The following is a 24277-nucleotide window of genomic DNA, read 5'->3' on the forward strand; positions in this document are numbered from 1 at the left end:
CACACACACACACACACACACACATTTTATGTCTCTTTGGTAAGATTTGTTCTCTCTGCCTGTGTTTTAGAGCGATCATAACCTAAACATATTTTTTTCTAGCCTTTCCTCTGCGTAATGTAAACCATCTGGTTTCAACAGAATCAACACAATCTACTTGAATCTTGATTTTATTCGATGTATTAATTTTACTTAACCTCTGGTCTTTTATTTTACGTAAGTTTAGTCTTTTATTTTATATCTGGCAAAAATCCATCATGTTTAAGGCTTCTTGGGGAGTGATGTAATGTAAGGCCAAACTGTGGATGTATTTCTAGCTTTAAACAAGCAGAAACTTTTGACGGGTGATAGAGGCCTTTTTTTTTTAACCCTTAGATCATCTACTCCAAGTAGAAGACTTAGTTTATAATGTGGGAGGCTGGAGAAACTCATGGAGAAGAGCACTGTAAAGGCTAGATGTCCAGGCACTGTCATTCTCACTGTCACTGCCACTGCCACTGAGCAAATCGAATTTCACGGCTATAAACCTGACATAATAAGACATGCACACTCCCTTTTTGCAAGAACAGAATGAGAATTAAACATTACAGATCAGACTGGGCTTGGTGGCTCACACCTTTAATGTCAGCACTTTGGGACGCCGAGGTGGGCAGATTGCTTGAGGTCAAGAGTTCAAGACCAGCCTGGCCAACATGGCGAAACCCTGTCTCTGCTAAAAATACAAAAATTACCTGGGCATGGTGGTGTGCACCTGTAATTCCAGCTACTCAGGAGGGTGAGGCATGAGAATCGCTTGAACCTGAGAGGCAGAGTTTGCATGAGCTGAAATCGCGCCACAGTACTCCAGTCTGGATGTCAAAGTGAGACTCTGTCTCAAAACAGCAACAACAACAAAATTACAGTTTAAAATCCTCTGATAGAATGAAAGGTAGTATCTCAATTCATCATGTTTTGGACACATCCCTGGTTTCTTGCAGATACTGATGAATGTTCTGTTGGCAATCCTTGTGGAAATGGAACCTGCAAGAATGTGATTGGAGGTTTTGAATGCACCTGTGAGGAGGGATTTGAGCCCGGTCCAATGATGACATGTGAAGGTACATCTCTTAAACAGAGAACAGTTGATTACATGTACTGATCATGGGAACAATTGGTTGATTACAAGTCTTAATATTAAATACAACTCAGGGTGTATATAATAAAGATCATCTAGGCCTGATGGGCCATTTGATCATTCTTCTTTTGTGGCCTCTTCTCTGTAGGGAAAGAGAGATACCCAAGAATCATATGGTTGTGTGTTCATGGCACATCTACACTGTATATCACAGAGAGTTCTTGTTGGTGTCTCCCTACCACTTGTATTTAGATGCTCCCGTGTTGTTTAATACCTTCTTTCTTACTCTCACTTTCTCCTTCTTTCTGTTTGTCTCTCATACTCCCTTTCTTTTTCTTTTATCTTTTTCTCTTCTTTTCTATTTCTAGGAGCACTGCACACTAAGATACCCACCATCATCCTGTAGCCATTTGGAGGCAATCACAGCAAAAGCGGTTGCCTGTAATATATAAGCATCTGAAAAGTGTCCATCCATAAGCCTGGTGGAATGTATGGAAAGAAGGAAAGGGAGGGAGTGTCTAGAGCAGTGGCTCTCAAAGGGTGGTTCCCAGGAGCAGCTGTATCAGCATCACCTGGGAACTTACTAGAAATGCACATTGTCAGGCCTGATCCAAGACCTCCTAAATCAGAAACTCCGAGAGTGGGGTGGAGCCCAGCAGCCCTCTAGGTGATCTGATACACTCTCAAGTAGGGATTCACTGGCCTAAGGAAAGAATGAAGGAGAGGTGAAGGCAGAGAATAAAGTTGGTAGCAAAGAGAGCTCTTCATCAGATATGATCCATCAAATGCCCATTGTCAGAGTTGTGGTAAATTTTTACAGGTTGTGACTAAGTCATGATCTGGGCTCTCACTCTCGTTCTTAGTCAGCACTGGCCTTGAGGAGCAACATGATAGTTGAGATGGTCTCTTTTAATCCTGCTTTTCCAAAACACATTCTGATGGTTCCAAACTCTGCAGTCTGCAGAAATCACTTTTTTTCCATCAATGGTAAACTCATTCCCATCTATTTAAGGTTTGAACGTGGGCATCTGTGTAAACTGAGTGTCTCTGTCAGTATAAAATGATCTGGAACACTATTTGCTTGGGCAGAAGAATCACTGTTATTTCACAGGAACCTCTTTGTTTGGGGAAAGAGAGGTGGTTAACAATATTGGAGGAGTTGGTTTCTGTTCTGACCACAATTGTTTTGGCGGAATGAGGCAAAACTGATTCCCACGCCATGTAACTGTAGGGAGTGACAAATGGTCAACCTGAGCCTTCTAAGCCAGAATTTCAGAAAAGCCCCTCGTATGTTGGGTAGCCTGTAATTTCCCAACCACCTAAATAATCATTAATAATTATACCAGGACAACAAACATAAACTGGGACTGTGCTGGGAGAACCGGGATGGAGAGTCACCCTGTTTATACCAAATATAAAATAATCAACCCATTTTATAATTTCCTGGAAATGGGAGACCACTTGATCCATCCATGTTTATGACAATGAAGCATTGAAACTTTTGGTAACAGTTTTAGAGTTTTAGTTCAATTGGTAGGTTCCCTTTTGTTGCTGTCCATGATCCCTTATTTTCTTACTCTCCTCTGCTGCAGATATAAATGAATGTGCCCAGAATCCTCTGCTCTGTGCCTTCCGATGTGTGAACACTTATGGGTCATATGAATGCAAATGTCCCGTGGGATATGTGCTCAGAGAAGACCGTAGGATGTGCAAAGGTGAGTCATCGTGTTCAAGGTCATCTAAGCCAGGAAGCTCTAACTCTATCTGTGAGGGGAGATGTCCCTCAAAGCTTCCATTAGTAGGAGAAGGCTGGGAATTGGAATATAAATAGTCCGTGGACAGTACAGGGGTTGTCACTGCCATGTTTCCCCCTAAATTGTAGCTGGAAGCATCATCAAGCCAAGTCGAGGACTGCACTGCACATCCTTTATTAGGTCTCACTGAGCATCGCATGCTCACAACATGCCAGTATTTCTACAAGATGTGGGAATATAAAGAAAAAGACATCTCCCCACATTCAAAAAACCCAATATGAAGAGATTGAGACAGATGTAAATACGTTCTCATAATACAGTGCGATAAATGCTATGGTGGTTGTATATACAAAATGCTCTGAGAACACCAAAGGAAATTCTATTTCAAGAATGGGGTAACACGTGGAATCTACGTTAGCTAAACCATCTCCATTAAAAATACCTCCCGAACACCTGCAATTTCCCAAGCACTGAACTAGGCTCTATTTCACAAACTGCAGTAATCATAGAGTCTGCTCTTGAAGAGCCCTGACTTGCTCCTCTCAAGATCTTAAATGAACAGACACCTGTTCTCTCAAGATGGCAGAAATATAATTTTGTTTAAGGGTGGGGAAATTTCCTAAATGGAAGGTCCTAATCATATGCAGAATAAATTTCAAATTTCTCAGCTCAGAGCATGTAAAAGGGAAAGATAGAAAAAAAAGAAAAGTAGTACAATAGGACAGAAAGTAAAGACTGAGGAAGGCCCAACCAAGTCCAGAAAAGGAAATGAAGGAGGGAAGAACCAGTAGAGAATAAGATATTTTTAGATGTCTGGCTTTTCATTAAACTGTAAAAACCATATATATATATAGAGAGAGAGAGAGACAGAGAGAGAGAGAGAGTATATAAAATAGTCATTCTACTATTGTATCCTGTTTATTAATATTATCATATGAAAATAATGTCATATTGGCCAGGCGCAGTGGCTCACACCTGTAATCCCAGCGCTTTGGGAGGCCGAGGTGGGTGGATCACCTGAGGTCAGGAGTTCGAGACCAGCCTGGCCAACATAGTGAAACCCCGTCTCTACTAAAAATACAAAAATTAGCTGGCATGATGGTGCATTCTTGTAATCTCAGCTACTCGGGAGGCTGAAGCAGAAGAATTGCTTGAACCCAGGAAGTGGAGGTTGCAGTGAGCTGAGATAGTGCCACTGCACTCCAGGCTGGATGACAGAGTGAGACTCCATCTCAAAAAAATAATAATATCATATTATAATATATTGTGTTATTATTATAATTATTGCATAATGTAAGCTTTGGTTTGTTACTCTAATAATCCATTATGATTGTAGTACTGTTATAATTATTGCATTATCATATATTATGATTATAATGCTGTTATAATTATTGTTATATTAAGATATATCCATTATATCATAATTACATGAGGCCCTTTTAGTTCAATTAGTCAACAAGAATCAGAAATCATGCTTCAACAAAGGAGTATAAAACATAAAGAAAGGGACAGCCAGGCGCGATGGCTCATGCCTGTAATCCCAGCACTTAGGAGGGCCAAGGTGAGTGGATCACTTGAGGCTAGGAGTTTGAGACCAGCCTGGACAACATGGTGAAACCCCGTCTCTACTAAAAATACAAAAAAAAATTAGCCAGGTATGGTGGTGCATGTCTGTAATCCCAGATACTTGGGAGGCTGAGGTATGAGAATCACTTGAACCCGGGACGCAGAGGTTGAAGTGAGCTGAGATCAGGCCACTGCACTCCAGCCTGGGCAACAGAGAGAGACTCTTTCAAAAACATAAATAAATAAAAATAAAAATAAATAAAAAATAAGGGAAGGAGAATAGAGAAAAGGCATGATTAGAATCATGCTTCTTGAAGAGGTCGTCAGTTGATTAGGGAGCAATTTCTTCAAGTTCAAAGGTGGTTAGAAGATTCCTTTCCATTCTTTAGAGATCATACTCAACAGAGCAGAAGGAAATACAGCCAATAGTGAAATAACATAGATGAAAATTGGTTACTTACTAACATTTTATGTTTAAAAGTCAGGTAATTAAGGCAGATATACGCATTTTCTTTGACAAATTTGTGATTGTACATTTTTGCAGACGAGGATGAGTGTGAAGAGGGAAAACATGACTGTACTGAAAAACAAATGGAATGCAAGAACCTCATCGGCACATACATGTGCATCTGTGGACCCGGGTATCAGCGGAGACCTGACGGAGAAGGCTGTGTAGGTAAGAGGATCCCTGTGGAAGGAGCTTTGAGTGTGTCAGAAGTGACAGTGGACAGAAGGAACCTGGGCTGGGAGTTCTTGTGACACTGTGTTCTTGGCGAGACCCATTTTGTTCTCTTACCTCATGTCAGGACTCTCCATGGTGGTTCCCTTGCCTCGTGATCATTTGTGAGTTCCGAGAGCACTGTTATTGTCCCTCTGAGCTGGCCTTTGTCTACTTTCTTGACCCATTTGCTGCCAGGATTTGAACAGCATGCCTTTTCTCTATTCTCCTCCTTTACTTTCCATACTCTTTTGTTGATTTGGGGGTCAATTCTCCCCATCACATTGGAATGCCTCCCTATTGACTTAGCTTTGCTACAAATGCCAGGTACCTCTGAATCAGGAATAGCTCAAAACCATCAGGATCTACCTCCAGAAAACCTGGTCTTGTCTAGAGTAGCATCCAGGCACTGATATTTTTTTAAAGCTCCTCAGCTGATTCTAAATGGATCCAACATCGAGAACTTCATCTTTAGACCAGGAGCTGGCAAACTGTCTACAGGCCAATTCCAGCCTGCCAGCCCACTGTGTGTTTTTATAAATAAGGTTTTATTAAATATAGGTATAACCATTCATTTGCATATTGTCCACGGCTACTTTCATGCCACAATGGCAGAGCCAAGTGGTTGCAACAGAGACCATATGACCCACAAAGCCTAAAATATTTCCTATTTGACCCTAACAAAAAGTTTCTTGACCTCTGCTTAGATAATAATTACAGGAGAAAATTATTAAAACCTTCTCACATGCATTCTCTTTCTTTTTATTTTTTATTTTATTTTATTTTTTATTTTTTTTGAGACAGAGTCTCGCTGTTGCCCAGGCTGGAGTGCAGTGGCGCGATCTCGGCTCACTGCAGGCTCCGCCCCCTGGAGTTCACGCCATTCTCCTGCCTCAGCCTCCTGAGTAGCTGGGACTACAGGCGCCCGCCACCTCGCCCGGCTAATTTTTTTTTGTATTTTTAGTAGAGACGGAGTTTCACTGTGTTAGCCAGGATGGTCTCCATCTCCTGACCTCGTGATCCGCCCGCCTCAGCCTCCCAAAGTGCTGGGATTACAGGCGTGAGCCACCGCGCCCGGCCTGCATTCTCTTTCTTTTTAATAATAAATGGTGTTACAAAGATATATTTTATGTTGTCATTCAAACAGATTAAGAATCCTATTGCACTTTTACTCTGTACAATACAGATTGAAGCAGTAATTAAAGAACAGACTGTAAAAGCACAGAAAAAGAAAATATGTAGATTAATTGTCGCACACTGTATCCTCCTGGATCAGTAATTCTCAACATCAGCTGCACTTTGGAATCACTTGGGGAGCTCAAGTCCAACCTCAGATATTCTGATTGAATTGGTCTGGGGGTGGCTGGGGCATTGCATTGGGGTTTTGAACCTGTTTTAACACTGTTCTGGATGTCACCTTCCAACTTTCTGTCTTTCCTAGTGAGAGCTCCATCTGAGGGACCCTGAACTATTCTCAAAGGAAGGGAAGCACCTCAGCAAATTATTTTTGATCTTTCTAAATAATCATCAGATAATTCTAAGAATCTGTAGATATTTTAATTTTTTTTTTTTTTTTTTTGAGACGGAGTCTCGCTCTGTCGCCCAGGCTGGAGTGCAGTGGCGCGATCTCGGCTCACTGCAAGCTCCGCCTCCGGGTTCACGCCATTCTCCTGCCTCAGCCTCTCCAAGTAGCTGGGACTACAGGCGCCCGCCACCACGCCCGGCTAATTTTTTGTATTTTTAGTAGAGACAGGGTTTCACCGTGGTCTCGATCTCCTGACCTCGTGATCCGCCCGCCTCGGCCTCCCAAAGTGCTGGGATTACAAGCGTGAGCCACCGCGCCCGGCCTTTAATGTTTTTTTAAACCTGGGAAACTGAATTGTAGTTTATGATTTCTTAATAATATTGTTGAAATACTGCAATAAGCACAACCTATATTGGAGATATAATCTAGGTTAATCTGAAGATTAATCTAGACAAATTCCCCCAGATCAATATTGACCATTATAGATATTATTCTAATATGTATTAAAATATTTCTTTCATATGCTGATATTCACATTTTTCCCTCCTTCACTTGAAATAACCCTTTGAGAGTCCTTTTTATGTCCTAATATGAAAAGATTTAAATTTTACTAAGTGAAATATGTAAGTGTGCATAAAATGCTACCATCTATGTTTAAGTATATAAAATGCTATCAGTTATGCTTTTAAAAGATTAGAAGTGCACACACACATACATATTTGCTTTTATATACGTAATCCAGCTCTGGAAGGATACATTAGAAATTGGCCCCAGAATTGGTTGCTTTTCAGGAGGGGAGTTTGGAATGAAGGGGGTACTTTTGCTGAATCTCCTTTTGTACCTTTTTAATTTTAAACCATGTGAAGAGATAAGCTATTTACAAACTATATAGGAAAGAAGGAAGAAAATCTATTCTTCTATAAAAGATTCAGATGGCTCTTTCTGTTTTCAGTCCTTCAGTGAAACCAAACAGTTAAGAATGAATGAAGTCCCTTTTATACCTTTTAAATTTTGAGCCATGTGAACAGATTAGTGATTCAAAAGCTAAGTTAAGAAGGGAAGATGAGAGAGAGGGAAGGAAGGTGAGAGGGAGGGAAGGGAGGAAGGAAAGGAGAAAGTAACGAAGGGAGGGAAGGAGGGCGGAAGGAAGGAACGAGGGAAGGAACTCCATCCTCTATAAAATGGTCAGATGACTCTTCTTGGTTTTGGTCCTTCAATAAAATCAAACAGATGAGAATGAATGTCAGACGAAGCCAGGGATCTGTGAGAATGGGCGCTGCCTCAACACCCGTGGGAGCTACACCTGTGAGTGTAATGATGGGTTTACCGCCAGCCCCAACCAGGACGAGTGCCTCGGTGAGTACAGTTGGCCGCGCACTTTTCCTAACCTCAGCCTCCACACTGAGATGCCGGAAACCCAGACTTCTTATTTGAAATACAAGAAAATGTCAAAATCTGAGGAAGGATAAAAAATGTTCATATTTTGGAGATGCCGTAGTGAGTGTGATTGTCCATTGGGCTCAGCACCACCCTGCAGCTAAATTCTTCCTTTGCTAATTGGATCCTGAATCACTTGTTTGGAATTTCTTGGCTGGCTTTGAAGCCCTTGGTGATCAGGATCCACTTCCATATGTTTCTCTGCCCCTCTGTCTGTAAGCATGGCTATTCCCCTGTATTTCTGGGAGCAGAGAGAGTTATAAGCTTGTCTAGGCCAATGTCTTTCTGCCTACTTACTGAATGTCTTGTTTGTTTCCCTCAGACGCCATCCTTTCTCTTTTACTGCTGTCTCCAGCTTTCCCCTCTTGCTTCTTCTCACCCAGGGTAAAGTGTTACATCCTTTTTTGGTTTTTATATCTGACCAAATTTTTAATATTTTGTTTGCTCTTAAAATTTCCTGACATCCCCTTTGCCATATAATGTCCCTTCCAGACAATCGGGAAGGGTACTGCTTCACAGAAGTGCTACAAAACATGTGTCAGATCGGCTCCAGCAACAGGAACCCCGTCACCAAATCTGAATGCTGCTGTGATGGAGGGAGAGGCTGGGGTCCCCACTGTGAGATCTGCCCTTTCCAGGGGACTGTGGCTTTCAAGAAACTCTGTCCCCATGGCCGAGGATTCATGACCAACGGAGCAGGTACTTCATTTATAGTCCAAAAATACTTGCAGGGAATCCATTTGTTTTTTGTGTGAAAAACAGATGAAAATGTGGAGTCTGCAATGTGTGCCTAGGTTGAATTGCACAGCTGAGGCCAACACAAATTCTTCATTATGGAGTTTTAGACATTTGAGGTCATGCTGCCAAAGTGGCCTTGGTCCACTTGATTAAGTTGTGTGTGCTTAGGACTCTCCCTCTGCGTTCCAGTGAGTCTTCAACTTTTTAAACAGAAGTTTACTATAAGTCAATTGGCTACTCAGAATATAATTTTTAAATTTTTTAGATAAACTTTGAAATAAATGATTATTAAATGCGCAAACCAGTCCACCAAGATGTGGAACTCCTAAACTGTATTGCATAAAAGAAGTATAAATCATGCTGATATCCTGGCAATTAAACACAGTTGCATCTGGAAAAGCACAAGCTCCTTAACTAGAGCAGGAGGAAGTGTCAGACTGTCTAAGGCAACTCTAGAGATATCTAGGCCTGTCACTAATATGATTCCTGTGTTTATCAGCTGTAACGACAATTGGTTTTTAGTTCATAAAAGGACTGAGAAAACGTGAGAGCTTTTTTGAGCTTCTTGGGAGGGAATTAGAAGTAAAAGGGGAAGAAGGAGGTTAAGAAGGATTTGTGTTTGTATTGGAAAGATGTGGCTGAAGGCAGAATAATGGAACTGGATATGATTAAAAAAAAAAAAAAGAAAAAACAGACCTAGAAAGGTAAGATGGAGTGACCAAAAGCAATTTATGATTGTTTGGAGGATATAGCAATAAGATGGTCGAAAAAACTCATTTCTGGAGACCAAATAAGAGTGTGCTAAATTGCACTTCAGAGTAGACTTGTAAAGGTCAGATACACCCAGCTGTTGGTATAAAATGGTTATTTGGCAGTCAAGGGCTGAGAACCCATGTAGAAAGTGCTTGTATTGGCACTTCGCCAAGCAGTAAGGAGGTAAAATGGGTCAAGATGTGGAAGACAGTGGTTTTAATGCTCAACAGTGCATATTGACCCAGTCTTTCTGTGGTACAGCCATGAGTAAGGGTCTCCCTTCCTTAGCAGGCTGCAAAAACCCAGCACTGTCATCCACCTCAGAGCCCTAGTTAGTTTCCCCCCTCACCAGAGGACAGAAGTTCATCTCACTTCCCTAATATTATGTAATTTGAACTTTTTCAGGATTAACCACAAACACAACAAAAATAATGTAAAAGAAAAAAAAACCTTACTTCTTATTTTGAGCATGCAATACTGGGGGGGGAATGGGGTTTCCTCATCAAAAGGATCTGCTTCTGTGATTCATTTATGAGATGTCAGCAGGAGGCAGGCTTAATGGCATGAGATAACACAAAAAGCCAAATATGTCTAGATGGGGTGGCTGTTCTATGGACCCAGAAGATAAAAATATACATTTAGAAGACCAGTTGTTTTTAAAGTTTTTCTGTGGCTGAATTATTTTATCGATTATAGTCTAATGAAGTTATTGTTTGTCTTTTGATATAGCTACTGTTACATATTAAATTTATGGTGTCATCTTACTGGTTTAATTTCTTAGGCCCAAAATATAGTAACACAGTTTATTAGTATTTACACTGAAGTGACCCCCTACATATTAATGTTGTCAATTTTATGATATATTTCTTATCTTAATTTATATTTGTTAAATTACAGATATCGATGAATGCAAGGTTATTCATGATGTTTGCCGACATGGGGAATGTGTCAATGACAGAGGATCATATCATTGCATTTGTAAAACTGGGTACACTCCAGATATAACCGGGACTTCCTGTGTAGGTAAGTGTCTATTTCTGATGGCTTATTCTCAAGTGGAAATTTTAGATTATGGAAAAAAAAAGACCCAAAGCTAAAAATCTAAAAAGTCTGTGCAGTGTCATAGGAAAGCACAGGACAGTCATCAGAGTCTACACAGAGTTTACTTTTTCTTTCCCCAAAACTAAAATTCTTCATTAGACCCTGTGGAAATTGAGCATGTAGACATCATTTTCAGATGTACAGTCACACTGTGTTTCTTTGATCATAGATCTGAACGAATGCAACCAGGCTCCCAAACCCTGCAATTTTATCTGCAAAAACACAGAAGGGAGTTACCAGTGTTCATGCCCGAAAGGCTACATTCTGCAAGAGGATGGAAGGAGCTGCAAAGGTAAAGTAGAATTGACCATTGCCCCTCACCTAGCTCCTGACACATGGCTGCATTCCTTTGCCTGTAAGAACTCCACAGGCAAGCCGAAAGACCTGCTCTACAGGCAGGAGGTGCTTCCCTGGGGTTAATGCCTCCATGGGACCTACCTCCTGTGCTGGAGGGAGGGAGGCTAAAGCCAGGGAGATTGTGGAGGACCAGTGGGAGCAGCCGTCCTCGCTGCATGCCCCCTGGGCATCCATGGTGGCCATCCATGACGGTCTCAGAGATAGCAGGGCCAGCTGTCAATGGCTCTGGTGGGGCAGATTCTTAATTGGTGAACTCCTCTCTGCTTTCTGTTTTTTGTATTTATTCTTTATAGCCATATAGTTCAGGTTTCCAGGAAGGTCCTGCCTCGGAATAATCAGTGCCATGATCATAGAGGACACTGTGCCTAATGAATTAGATGCTGTGTCCAGATTTTTGTTCTGCAGAAAATGTCCATTTCTGCCCTGTAGGAGCTTCCTTGAGACATAAATATCACACAGAATTAAGAATCAGAAAAGCTCTGGGCAGAAATCCCTTCTCAACCAGAAGTTATCCTTTGCAAAAATTTTTTGGTGTAAATTTACTCCTGTAAACATCTTCCTCCACAATAAGAACATTATATTTAGTGAATAGCACTAGTGAGTCATATTTAACAATAATTTGGGAAATTAGAGATTTGGAGAAGAAAAGGTAGACCAAGTGGTAGAGCAAGAGATATCATGTCATGCCATGAAACTTTGAAGGAAATTTATAGAAACATACAGAAGTAAGGAAGGTAAAGGGTAGAGTGGAGTCTTTTTTCCTATTTTTTCTCATAAAGCTTAAGTTCTTCCACTTACTTGGTATATATAACTAAATATCAAATGAATGATGCAGCTGTATGTACCACTGAAACTGAGAAGAGGCTAGAAGGGTGGAGGGTGGGACCAGCACATCCCCACGGAGGATCCAGATTGGAGGAGAGGAGAGGAGAGAAGTGGAGAGCAGCGAGAAGTTGGGCTCTTGACCTCTTTCCTGTGTCTGCTGAAAGGGAGAGTTAAGAGGCATGTAATAGTGGATGACATCATGGGCAACTGCCTGAGGCCTTCCTGTGCAGCACAAAGCCTGTATAATCCTGTAGTTTGGGGAGAGGAAGTTGAGAGACCTACTTACACATTCTAATCATCTTAAATGAACAGTCGCTCATAGTTTTGTTCTTCTCAAATGTGGAACTTATTTTACATCTGGGGTCACTGTGAGTTCTAGGCAATGTGAAGCTATAACTCAGAGCCATAAATTTATTCATATAAATGAAGAACCAAATTCAAGGGGAAAATATCTCTCATTGTATATATTATCTGTAACAAGCAAAACAAATTTATAGCATTTTTTCTAACCTCTGGGGGCAGAAAATTCTCAAAAGTTTCCAGCAATTAAAAGATGAAAAATGAAAATGCATCAATAAAGTTCTCTTTATGGCTTTAGGAGTGCAAAGAGTACTGTAATTTTTACGTGTCCACTCACAACTTGTCCCTTTTCCTGTTTTTTCTCATAAGGTTCAAATTCTTCCACTTACTTGGTATATATAACTAAATATCAAATGAATAGTGCAGATAGTTGCACCACGGACACTGAGAAGGAAGAGGCCAGAAGGGTGGCTGTGGGAGCAGCACATCCCCAGTGAGAGAGGGGTAGAATGCAGATTAGAGGGGAGAAGAGGAAGAAGGGCATTCTTGGAGGCAAGAGCAGCAAGTGCTGCTGTTCTTCATGTGTTATACTCATGAAATGGTGTTAGGAGAAATCACTGAGTCATCTTCCTCACCTGTTGCAGGTGAGCTTCAGCAAATGTGTCATGATGCTCCAGCCAAGCTCCTTGGGCCATAGACAGGGGAAACCAGTCCCCAGGCTCTGAGAAAGCTGAACAGAGAGTGCATATCAGTCAAGCTCTCAGCAGTGGAAAGAGCACAGGACGGGCTGCACTATAAGAGAAGCCGGAACTAGGACAGGTCTTGGGAGGGTCTCTCAGTGTAGGCCCACTCCAGATGTTACTCTAGCCAGGAACTGGCCCTGTGGAGTGGAAGCAGTCACTGGCAAAGCTAGCACAGATCTGCAGCTCCAACGCAGTTGTGCAGATGGTAGGGGCATAGTGGTTGAATTTGTGATAAAATAAAGTCACTAATGTTTTTTCCTGAATATGCGGCAATTTTAAAATTATCATTAAAATTTAGCTAGAAGCTAGAACACAACATTTCATCTCTTGATATTTTGAAATAACATTGGAGTTGAGAATGCAACTAGAAGTTGAGGCATTGAGGAAAGAGGCCTGGTCAAAGCAGTGGGTTTTATTGAGATGTGGGAAACAACGTTGGATAAACACTGGAGGCAGTTGTCAGTTTGGGATTTTTGGTTTTTTTGTTTTTTGGTTTTTGTTTTTGTTTTTGTTTTGAGACGAAGTTTCACTCCGTTGCCCAGGCTGGAGTGCAGTGGTGCGATCTCAGCTCACTGCAACCTCTGCCTCCAAGGTAGCTGGGATTACATGCACGCACCACCACACCCAGCTAATTTTTGTATTTTCACTAGAGACAGGTTTTGCCATGTTGCCCAGGCTGGTCTCAAACTCCTGAGCTCAAAGTGATCAGCCCGCCTCGGCCTCCCAAAGTGCTGGGAATACAGGCATGAGCCACCACGCTTGGCCTGGAGGCAGTTTTATTAAAGTGCCTTTAGCTATTAAGATGAATTTTTCCTTTGCTTTGTTTCCTTCCTGAGTGCTCAGTTTTGTTTTATCCTAAGAAGAATCCCAACTAAAGAAATCAGAGTTTGTTTTTGACGACTTCATTTGAGTAGATTAAAAACAGCAAACAGAAAAGAACTCAACCAGCAAATTCATTTCCAGCGTCAACATTTCTCTTTATGTTTTAACTTAAATAGATCTTTTCAATGCTCTGGAAAATTTGCAGAATCATTCATCTTTCACTTCATTTAAAAATTTGTTTAAAATGTCATGATTTATTTGAAATTCCTTTGTTGAGGAATGCCTGCATTTCTCCAATTAGAATTGTGTTTTCTTGGATCCCCTAAAGATCTCTTTATAAAATTTTTTTGAGGGGAGGAGGGTCTAAATTGACACCTTGTTTTATCTTTCAGATCTTTACCCCCTGTGTCTCTCCTTGCCTTTTGCTGTGGCTTCTTTCTAGTCAGGGTCATTTGAGACTTCCAAATCAAACGTGGAGCTGCTTCATAGGGGCGGCTTCCCTGATCCTGTTTTGTTGGCTTGACTCAAATGCCTATCTTGCATTTTCTTGTAGATCTTGATGAGTGTGCAACCAAGCAACACAACTGCCAGTTCCTATGTGTTAACACCATTGGCGGCTTCACATGCAAATGTCCTCCCGGATTTACCCAACACCATACGGCCTGCATTGGTGAGTAGGAGAGGAAAAAATCCTACATGGAATGTAGCGATTCTTTTAGGGGATTATTTTCTATTTCCTCTGCTGTTGGGATAAGAAAACAAAAGCTCAAAGAAATATGTGAGTGCGTGTATGTGTGAGCACACCTGTACATGTATGTAAAGAGTTGTTGGCCTTATTTGGCCTTGTCCGAGTCATCCTTCTAACTTTCTTTTACATGATACAAAGAGAGCTTCGGGGAATTTTAACCCCTCTTTGCCCCCGCTGCTTCTCATAGATAACAATGAATGCACCTCTGACATCAGTCTGTGCGGGGCTAAGGGCATTTGCCAGAATACTCCTGGAAGCTTCACCTGTGAATGCCAGCGGGGATTCTCACTCGATCAGACCGGCTCCAGCTGTGAAGGTGGGTGGAGACCTCAGCTGCGATCCAGCTGGTGAATCCTTGTGGAGGTGGCTTGTGTGGCCATCGGCACCTTCATCATCAGCCTCTATGAGATAGCAGATCTGAGCCCGGGGGGCACCCAGCTAAAATAGTGTACACAGGTCCTGTATCTTAGAGATTTCACGTTTTGTCTCATGCTTGATTATGTCTAACACACATGCCTTTCCTAAGTATATCAAGACCTTTTCTGTTCAGTTTTTAATTTAACCTAATAGGGAATAACTCAGTCAAGAAAAATAGACTTGACTTTGATTCATTAATTTTCTGGTCACTGGGTCCAGAGCCATAAAGGGATTTCCCCCATGTGGACTAAACATATGAGGAATAGCTCTTCTGATGACATTTAATTAGAAGTTTAAATGATATTTTTAGAAGTTGATTGTGGCTTTGACACCTTTTGGTTTCTAATTGTGGCACCAAAAAAAAAAAACAAAAGAGCAAACACAAATAACTTATAACTTACAGAGCTGTCCTGGAGAGTGCTTTGGGCTTTGCACTGATTTCCTGATCATTGTTACTTGTAGACTTTGCCAGGGCTCTCTGAATGATTTTCTCCTTGGACTTAGCTGTAGTTGCTGAAGAGATATTCTTGAAGTTTTTGGTGGTAGAATAATGTGTAGGATGTGTGGGGGCCATATTTCTTATTAGAATCCATCTGGCTTCAGAGAGAGATGTTGAGTTGGCATCATGGTGGCTCTGCTTCTTTTTCAGACGTGGACGAGTGTGAGGGTAACCACCGCTGCCAGCACGGCTGCCAGAACATCATTGGGGGCTACAGGTGCAGCTGCCCCCAGGGCTACCTCCAGCACTACCAGTGGAACCAGTGTGTTGGCAAGTAACTTTTCCTCACTCTCAAGATGCATGGCTATCAGCTCCTATGAAGTAAAACACTGCTTTCTTTCTGAAGCTGTAAATGTGTTATTGAAGCAACAAATACTCATTTAAAATTGCCCTAACCTGGTTGAAACCTGAGGGAAATAACAGTCTTTGCAAAACAGCAGACTAAGAAAAAAAATTGTAATTGAGGGTGCTTTGAGAGCATCTGAAATGAAACGCCCCCATAATTTCCTGAAGCGCAGTATCCTCCACCCTCCCGCTGCACTGCTAGCCATCAGCCCGCACTTGAGTTATGTTCACATCAGGGGTCAAAAAATCTTACTTATGACTGAGAAATATCAGCCAGCCAAAGGCTATTTTGAGTGGCTTTTGGCCCGAAGATGGCAAAGTAGTTCTGTTCAGCTCTACACATTTTGAGACAGAGCGCAAGCGGGAAACACAGCAAGGTCGTGTTTTGTTTTGTTTTGTTTTTGTTTTTTTTCAAGATTGCTAAATTCTTTTGATAATTAAGGGAGTTCTACTGACTCTCTCATTAAATTGAACTGATGTCATCTTTGATTCTACAATGTCATGGGAAAATAACTCTTAATGCACATCAGAGAATCAAAACATTGTGAGTTTGGAGGGATACCAGAAGCCATTTAGCTCAGACACTTTGTTTTACAGATAAGGACCTAGAAGTTCAGAAAGGGAAGGTCATATTTCCTTGCCCAGTTCTTTTGTGACATGCTTGGAACTAGAACCCACGACTCTTAACTTTCTGATGTAGAGCTGCCTTTCAAGTGTTACATTCACTTGTTTGTGTTCATTCAGCAAGCGTCTGTGGAGTGCCTCTGCAAGCTTGGTGCTTTGGTAACCTGTTCTGGTTGCCACATTATTCTGTACAGAGCCCTCCTTAGCAAAAACTCAAAGAATTACTGCTTCCTGGGTGCAGGCTCTGCATTGCAATGGTTCACTTTCATGCAGATGAAGGCATATTTGGTGTGTTTTCATTTATCAAAATCATCTCTGTCATCTAGTTTGATTCTACACAAGACAGTTTTGCAGTGGCATGTACGGTTGACTAAAGTGACCCCTGTGCTATAGGAGTTTCGACTGCGCGAGTCTCTGGCTAGCTATCTGGTTTTAATAAAAATGTCTTTGTTCGTTAGCAGCTCAGGGAGGTCTTTGATTTTAATCACCAGTTTCTGACATTGTTCACAGAACTTCCAGAGTGAACTTTGTTGATTCAATACCCAGTTTATGAGCCTGTCTGTTCTCATTATTTAGGTCCTTTTAATAACACTGGAGCTAAGTGAAAAAAACATAAAAGAGGAAAGGTATGTCGCTCCTGTACCTTATCCTCCTCCTCCTCCCATCAGTCTGAGGACAGTAGAGGCGACCAGGCCATGCACTAGTGTCCTGGAGATTCTGCTCTGGTCTTGTGAAGATCATCTCCTGGCTGGACACTCTAAAAAAATAAGTTGATTTAGAAGTCAGAAGAAGTTTCGGGTTCTTAATGCCTCCAAATGCCAAATTGCTCTCATAAATCTTGACAATTAGAGTTATCTAGAATGAGCATTGCCTTGGGCTAAAATAGCTTCCCCAGAACCACAAGAAACAGAGCAGATCTCTTAGACCAGCCCTCCCAGGATCCTCACTCCCAGGTGGCTGGAAATTCACTCTTTGGGGTAAGAGGGCCACTGATTTCATTGCTTTCTAGAAGTAAATTTCAAAAATTCAGCTGGCAGATAGATGGAGTTGACCCATTTTCCCCTAGAAAAAAATGAGTAAAAGAAAGCCCATCCTGCATTTGTGAAGTTTCCTATCGGTACTCCCTTAAGGCCACAGCTGACATGAACAGTGCAAGCTGGATGCTGAACCCTTTGATTTTAGAGGACAGAGTCGTGGGTTTCAATCCACTTTTAAGGAGTAGTTTTCAGACTTTAATGCTATTTTGATAAAATTCGAATTGTCTCTTTTTATAAAACAAACAAAACCCTCACCAATCTAAGTGCCAACTGGAAGAATAAAACAAATATTTTGGAGTGTAAAAAAATTCCTTGTGGAGTCATTTGCTCCAGAGTGCAGAGGATGAAAAAGGTCAGGAAAAGTGCAAAACATGTTAACCAAATCGTGGTGTTTGTATATTGATAAAAAGGGCGAGTGCACAAACATGCTGTTTTCAAACTGTAAACACTGAATATTTGCCAATTTCTTATTTTAATCTGTGCTCTACTCCATCCTACCTCTCCAACCTAGATAAGCAAGTTTAATTTAAACTTTATTAAATTCTCAGGGAGGGGAGAAAATGTAAAATAAAATTTAAAAGAATGTGAAAGGAGAGGGGGAGAACTTTTGATAGTTGTAGTAACACAGATAGATGCTCAAAGTTAAAAAGAACCTTAGAGATCTAGCCTTCCCTCTTTCCTAATATATAAATCCTTCTCTAACTTCTTTGCTTATCCCAGTTTGGCTTAAGTACCACCTTGAAGGGTGCCCACTTTCTCCCAAGATAGCCCAACCTATGTATAGACAGCTTTTAATACTTAGAAATGTCTTTTTTTGGTATAAAAAAAATCATTTCTCCTCCCTCTAATTTCTCACCATTGGTCCTACTTCTGCTCTTTGGAGGAAAAAACACGGAATAAATCTAAGCTATAGAATGAGAAGTCTTCCCCCTCATATACCCACGCCTTGCAGGTTTTATTAGTTCAGGGTCCCAGCAAGAAACAGATGGCTGAGGCCAACCAAAAGTGGGGGATAGGGGAGCCTAGCTTGCTCATGCTCCATAGATCAGCCACCTGGGGCCAAGAGCAAGTGGAGAGGATGGAGGATGGACGTGGAGGAGCAAGAAGACATCAGCCCAGGGGTGTTCTCTCCACTGAAGTAAATATGCTTGGTTCTTCATTCTTTGTTTGACATGGAGCTTGGTGCCAATGGTTTCTGTTGCTCTCTATTGCACACTTCGTCCTCAATCTAAAATAAGGAGAAAGAACACAGATAATGTGTTGAGCACAGAAAGAGAAAAGGAAGAATGAGAAAGAGAAAATTATTATTTCTATTTTAAGAGCCCTGGAGCCTAAGTGATCTTGAGTGAAGACTTGAAGGTCTTTGGATACAAAAGATTTTCAGACAGGCAAAGTTAAGGTCAAAGACCTGTAGCTGAAGGGAAGGAGGGAAAGAGAGAAGGAAGGAGGGGAGGAGAGAAGGAAGGAAGGAAGGAAGGAAGGAAGGAAGGAAGGAAGGAAGGGAGGGAAGGAGGGAGCGGAGGGGAGGGGAGGGGAGGGGGGAGGGAAGGAAGGAAGGAAGGAAGAAAGAAGGGAAGGAGAGAAGGAAAGAAGGTAGGAGGGAAGGAGACATGGAAGGAGGGAAGGCAGGCAGGCAGGCAAGTAGGAAATGTGAATATATACTAAGTATATACAAGTGAGCATTCTTCCCCACCACTTTTATCCACCTGTTTTCTAATTTAAAAAAAAGAAAAAATAGATTTTTTGAGAAACATTTTTTTCTTTATAAATGAATCTGCCTTAGCAAAGAAGGTAAACTAATTACAGGAGAAAGGAAGCACCAGCTTAAATGTGGAGAATCTCTTGAGAAGCACTGTGGTATAAAGGAAAGCACATGGATGGCCTTTGCAGTCCAACAGACCTGGCTGTGAATTTCTGCCCCGCTGCTGCTGGCTGTGAGATCTTGGAAGAGCGTTCTGAGCCTCACTTTCTTCAGCTGTAAAACAGAGAATATAATACCTCTTTCTCAGGATTGTTAGGAAAGCTAAGGAAATGAATGGGCAATACCTGTATCCTATCTGTCATAAAATAGATATCTAATAAACATTCATTCCCTTCTCCTTCCTCTCTTCCATAGGAAGTGGGTATTCACTAAGTGAAGAGAAGGCCAATCTATCTACATTCAAAGGAACGTATGCCTGAAAATCGGCTATGGCAGTTAAGAAATGTCTTACCAGCAAGTTTCCAACCTGCCCTGCGAAGGCAGGTCTACAAAAATATATTAGAGACTTCCAAAAATTATAAATCAGAAATAATGAGAAACTCATGGTTTTCCCCCTTCTAGTTGATTTTTTTAAAGTAAGATTTCTTTTTCCTGCTTCTTAGCATCAGACTTGGCAGGTCCCTGTGTGTAGCCAGCCCTGCAGCTTCTGTCTCTCTTGTGGGTTTTCCCCAATTACTGCTTGTGAAGTCTGCACCAAATCTCTTCCAGCCACACTTAGTTTTAGACAGGGCTCAGACACTCTGGGCAGGAGGCTGGTTTGAATAAGGAGGGGGCCGATTCGGTGATGGGAGCAGACATACCAGAAGGCATTATTCATCTCCCAGAACAAGTACCTGGGGGCTTTTGCAGATTTTTGAAAAGGAAGTCCAAGTGGGGCAGACACGTGGGGCAGACACTTGGGGCAGGATATCAGCCCTTGCCAGATCGGCACATCCTGAAATAGGCGGACAGGGAAAGCAGCCTGCGGGAAAATGGTTGGTCTCTGCTTTTGAGATATTTGTCTCCTCGCTGGGCACTTGTGAAGCAAGTATTCAGAGAACTGCAAGATTCCTTCCCTCCCACCTTGAAACCTAAATCTTAGCTACGGACCAGCACCATGTTGGTTCATGACCGATGTTTACATGGAGCAGAAGATACCAGTGTTGACTTCTGATGAGAACTGGAGTCTGCTGGTCCTCAGAATGCCATCCTCTAATGCCCTCTGCCTGGTGCATTTGACTTCATCGTCCATGTTTACTCACAACATAGCAAGAAACCACATCCATGCCCGCATCTTTCTCTGCTGTTGCTGTCCCCACCCAGCCACCTCTGCCTGTCTTACCTTCCTGAGAGTCTAGCTGAGGGCCAGCTGGCCGGCAGCAAGTGGCCAGATCCAGTGTCCTCAATAGAAATCTCTGGCTGCTGCCACACATGCCGCTTCTTGTTTTGCCTGCAGATGAAAACGAATGCCTCAGCGCTCACATCTGCGGAGGAGCGTCCTGTCACAACACCCTGGGGAGCTACAAGTGCATGTGTCCTGCCGGCTTCCAGTATGAACAGTTCAGTGGAGGATGCCAAGACATCAATGAATGTGGCTCTTCGCAGGCCCCCTGCAGCTATGGCTGTTCCAATACCGAGGGTGGTTACCTGTGTGGCTGTCCACCTGGTTACTTCCGCATAGGCCAAGGGTAAGCAGTGCTCTTCCTGGTCATGTTTGGAGATTCTTTCATTCGTAATATAAGTAAGTCTACTGAACTCAAAATTACCTGTCCTAGCAGAGGAGAACCATGCTTTTTGTAATCCTAAAATTAATTCCAGTTAGCTTGGCAAAAGTTTTAGGTTATTTTATTTGAAAGGAAGCATCTGGATTTCTGGAAACGTCAAACAAAGTGATGAAACTACATTGTAAATATCTCGCTATATGACTTCTCTATCTCATTCTCTTGATCTTCACATCTTGTTGGGAAGTGATTCATCTCTCTGTAAATATACCTCTCTGCCAACCCATGACAGAACTGGACTCACCCTCCACACGACTGATCCACTCTTCTCCTGGGGCAGGGAGGATTCTATCTGGACTTAAAATGCCTTTGTATCTAGCTCCTGTTAGGATAAGTCAAAGACATCCCTTTGGGTTGGAGATTATTTAGGGTTTTAAATTATATTTTACATTTCAGACTTGAATTTACATTAAGTATTACCAAAGGTGCATTGAGTATGAGAATTGAAATACTTATTGTATTTGCCTGGTTAAAAAAAAAGAAAACAAACACTTCACCAAATTATAGGTATGTCTGTGTGAGAGTTGGGGCAGGGAAGGCCTATTTTTTTTTTTTTTTAAGACAGTGTCTTGCTGTGTCACCCAGGCTGGAGTGCAGTGGCACAACCTTGGCTCACTGCAAGCTCTGCCTCCCAGGTTCATGCCATTCTCCTGCCTCAGCCTCCTGAGTAGCTGGGACTACAGGCGCCCGCCACCACGCCCAGCTAATTTTTTGTATTTTTAGTAGAGACAGGGTTTCACCGTATTAGCCAGGATGGTCTCGATCTCTGGACCTCGTGATCCGCCCGCCTCGGCCTCCCAAAGTGCAGGGATTACAGGCGTGAGCCGCCGCACCTGGCTGGGAAGGCCTATTTTTATTTTACTCAGTGATTTCAAAGTTTAGTGTTAAGTTTTCAAAGTTTGGATCTTTTTTCCTGCTGAATTAATCTGGACTCGGGTGTCCACCTAGTTTTAGCTATCCTGAGAGGAAGTTCACATTTTACCTTTTTAATTAGCAACACATAGACATTAAATATATATATACATTATGTACTCCCCCACATGCATATACACACACACCCCACACACATCCACACTTATACCAAATTATTAATGTAGCAGTATTTGATTTCTTGACATACAAACATCAAGTGATTCATTTTGGATCTGGGTAGGTAGAAGAATGTTTCATGGGAAGCACACAGAATGCCAACAATCGGACACAAATTCCCAGATGTTTGTGTCTGGCTCTCAGTAGACTCATTCTTTATAGTTTATTGCCAGAACCATTTTTTCCCAGCAAAAATTGTGACACTCTAAACTGGCTTTTGGCCAGTGGGATTTTGTAGTCACACCTCTTATAAGTGGTGCTCCCGGGATATGAAAATACTGGAAAGGAGTTCTGAGAAAGGAACCAAAGCCTGCAAATTTGCAGTTTACCTCCTAAAAATTTAATCATTGTGTGAATGTATACGCATGCGCACACACTCACAGGATGAGCATTTATCACTTCATCCATTGTATTGTTTCTACATATTTCATGTTGCAAGATAAAGAGGAAAGGAAATGTATTGGACTCTGGCAAGATTGGGGGAAACAGTAGGAACCTATAAACTGCTTTGAAATACAACAAATATTCTGTTCATTGGCAACATATTTTGAATCCTAAGGGTAGGTAGGAAAAATGAGTTCTAAAGAGCAGATCAGCTATTACAGAAAAACAGATAATTTTTGGTCTATATTATGACCCATTGTTATTAATCTACCCATTTAAAACAGTTTTGGCCTCTCCGAATCACTAGAATGGACTCTGCCCCCAAATAAAGATTCTTTTAAGGACCATTCAAGTGTTTCAACACATTTGGAAAGAGGAGCTTGATAAATACACATTCCAAGTGGCCTCTGAAATAGTAAGCAGAATAACAAAACAAGGTACTTGTGAAACATTTGAGCCTCCCTCCATAACTTGGCTTTGATAACTGAAAGGCAAAGAAAAACAGCTGAACGAGTTCTCTCTTGGGCATGGGTTTGTTTATCCATCTTCACATGAGTCAGAGCCAGTGGCCCTAGTGGTTTTGAATGACTTGAAACAGTTTCCCACAGTTGGGCAAGCTCTGATACATGCATTTTACATACTGCATATTTTCATAGTTTATTATTAAATTAACCTTCATTATCGACCGGAGCTTTCTTCTTATCCTCAGTAGCATAAGCAAAAGTGAAACGTCAAGGAATAGGAGCAATTGCTCCAAAGCTTGAGTGAGGAAAAGTAATGATGGAAGTGGGAGAATGCAAGAAACTCAACAGTGATGTCTCACACCTTGCTCACTCCCATGGAGCCTGTTTCGTAAAAAGAAGCCATTTTTATTTAGCCTCCCAAGTTACATGGCCTCCCTCATCTACTATTCTCTTGTCTCCACTCTGTGTCTCCTCTCCAGTATAAGTACTGCAAAATGCTTTCCATGTTAGGTTTGGGAATGAAGAAATAAATAAATATCCAAGACAGGGTCTTCATAGGCAGTAGAAGGAAATCAATACATTCAGGGAACTGGGAATTAGAGGCCGTTAACAGAGGATCTCAATGTAGTTCTCAGAACTAGCTGATCCTCCAGTGGACAAGCAAGGGCTGTATCTCAAAACTGCAGGGAGCAGGCTTCACCAGAACTCCTGTACCACCTACCTTGTCTTCCCATTCTAATGAAAAACATCTATGCTCCCCTTCTGCTGCAGGCACTGTGTTTCTGGAATGGGCATGGGCCGAGGAAACCCAGAGCCATCTGTCAGTGGCGAAATGGATGACAATTCACTCTCCCCAGAGGCTTGTTACGAGTGTAAGATCAATGGCTACCCCAAACGGGGCAGGAAACGGAGAAGCACAAACGAAACTGATGCCTCCAATATTGAGGTGGGTCAGAAGTTAGTTTCTCCTGATGTCTCCTATATTGAGGTGGGTCAGAAGTTAGTTTCTCCTGATGTCTCCTATGGTGGAAAGCCCTTCCAGATTCCCGTGGTTTCCTCCAAGGATGCTCCAAAGCGTGAAAAAGCTCCCCAGGGAGAAACTCCAGCCATTCCCTGAGCTCTAGGCTGTTATTTTACAAGAGGCTGTGGGGCTTTCTGGAGTTTCTTGCTGCTTTTCGGGAGTGGCCATTTGAAGGTTTTCACATACTTGCTCATTTCCTGTGTCTCGCCAAAAAAAACTCAAATACCCACCCAAAGTCTGCTGAAAGGGTAAGGTCTGAGATCCAGGACAGCAAGTGGGCAGAATAGCGAAGTGACATAGTGCTCCCTGCATAGGGACGCCAAGTTCTGAAAGCTAGAGGCTCCTCTACTGAAAAGAGCCATGCGGAGTGTGAG

General features: G+C 42.0%; 1 protein-coding gene across 1 annotated transcript in view; it reads left to right on the top strand.

The window, feature by feature from the left end:
* Positions 1-24277, top strand: part of FBN1 (fibrillin 1) — a 238356-nt gene that overhangs the window by 210239 nt on the left and 3840 nt on the right. Inside the window, exons 54-65 of the mRNA XM_030814124.1 lie at positions 978-1097; positions 2707-2829; positions 4979-5110; positions 7908-8033; positions 8607-8813; positions 10503-10628; positions 10876-10998; positions 14307-14423; positions 14689-14817; positions 15568-15687; positions 20621-20852; positions 23654-23828. Of these exons, the coding sequence (XP_030669984.1) occupies positions 978-1097; positions 2707-2829; positions 4979-5110; positions 7908-8033; positions 8607-8813; positions 10503-10628; positions 10876-10998; positions 14307-14423; positions 14689-14817; positions 15568-15687; positions 20621-20852; positions 23654-23828 (1730 nt within the window). The remainder of the gene's footprint in view (positions 1-977; positions 1098-2706; positions 2830-4978; positions 5111-7907; positions 8034-8606; positions 8814-10502; positions 10629-10875; positions 10999-14306; positions 14424-14688; positions 14818-15567; positions 15688-20620; positions 20853-23653; positions 23829-24277) is intronic.

This window comes from Nomascus leucogenys, chromosome 6, assembly GCF_006542625.1.
Source record: "Nomascus leucogenys isolate Asia chromosome 6, Asia_NLE_v1, whole genome shotgun sequence".
NCBI classification, from domain to species: Eukaryota; Metazoa; Chordata; class Mammalia; order Primates; family Hylobatidae; genus Nomascus; species Nomascus leucogenys.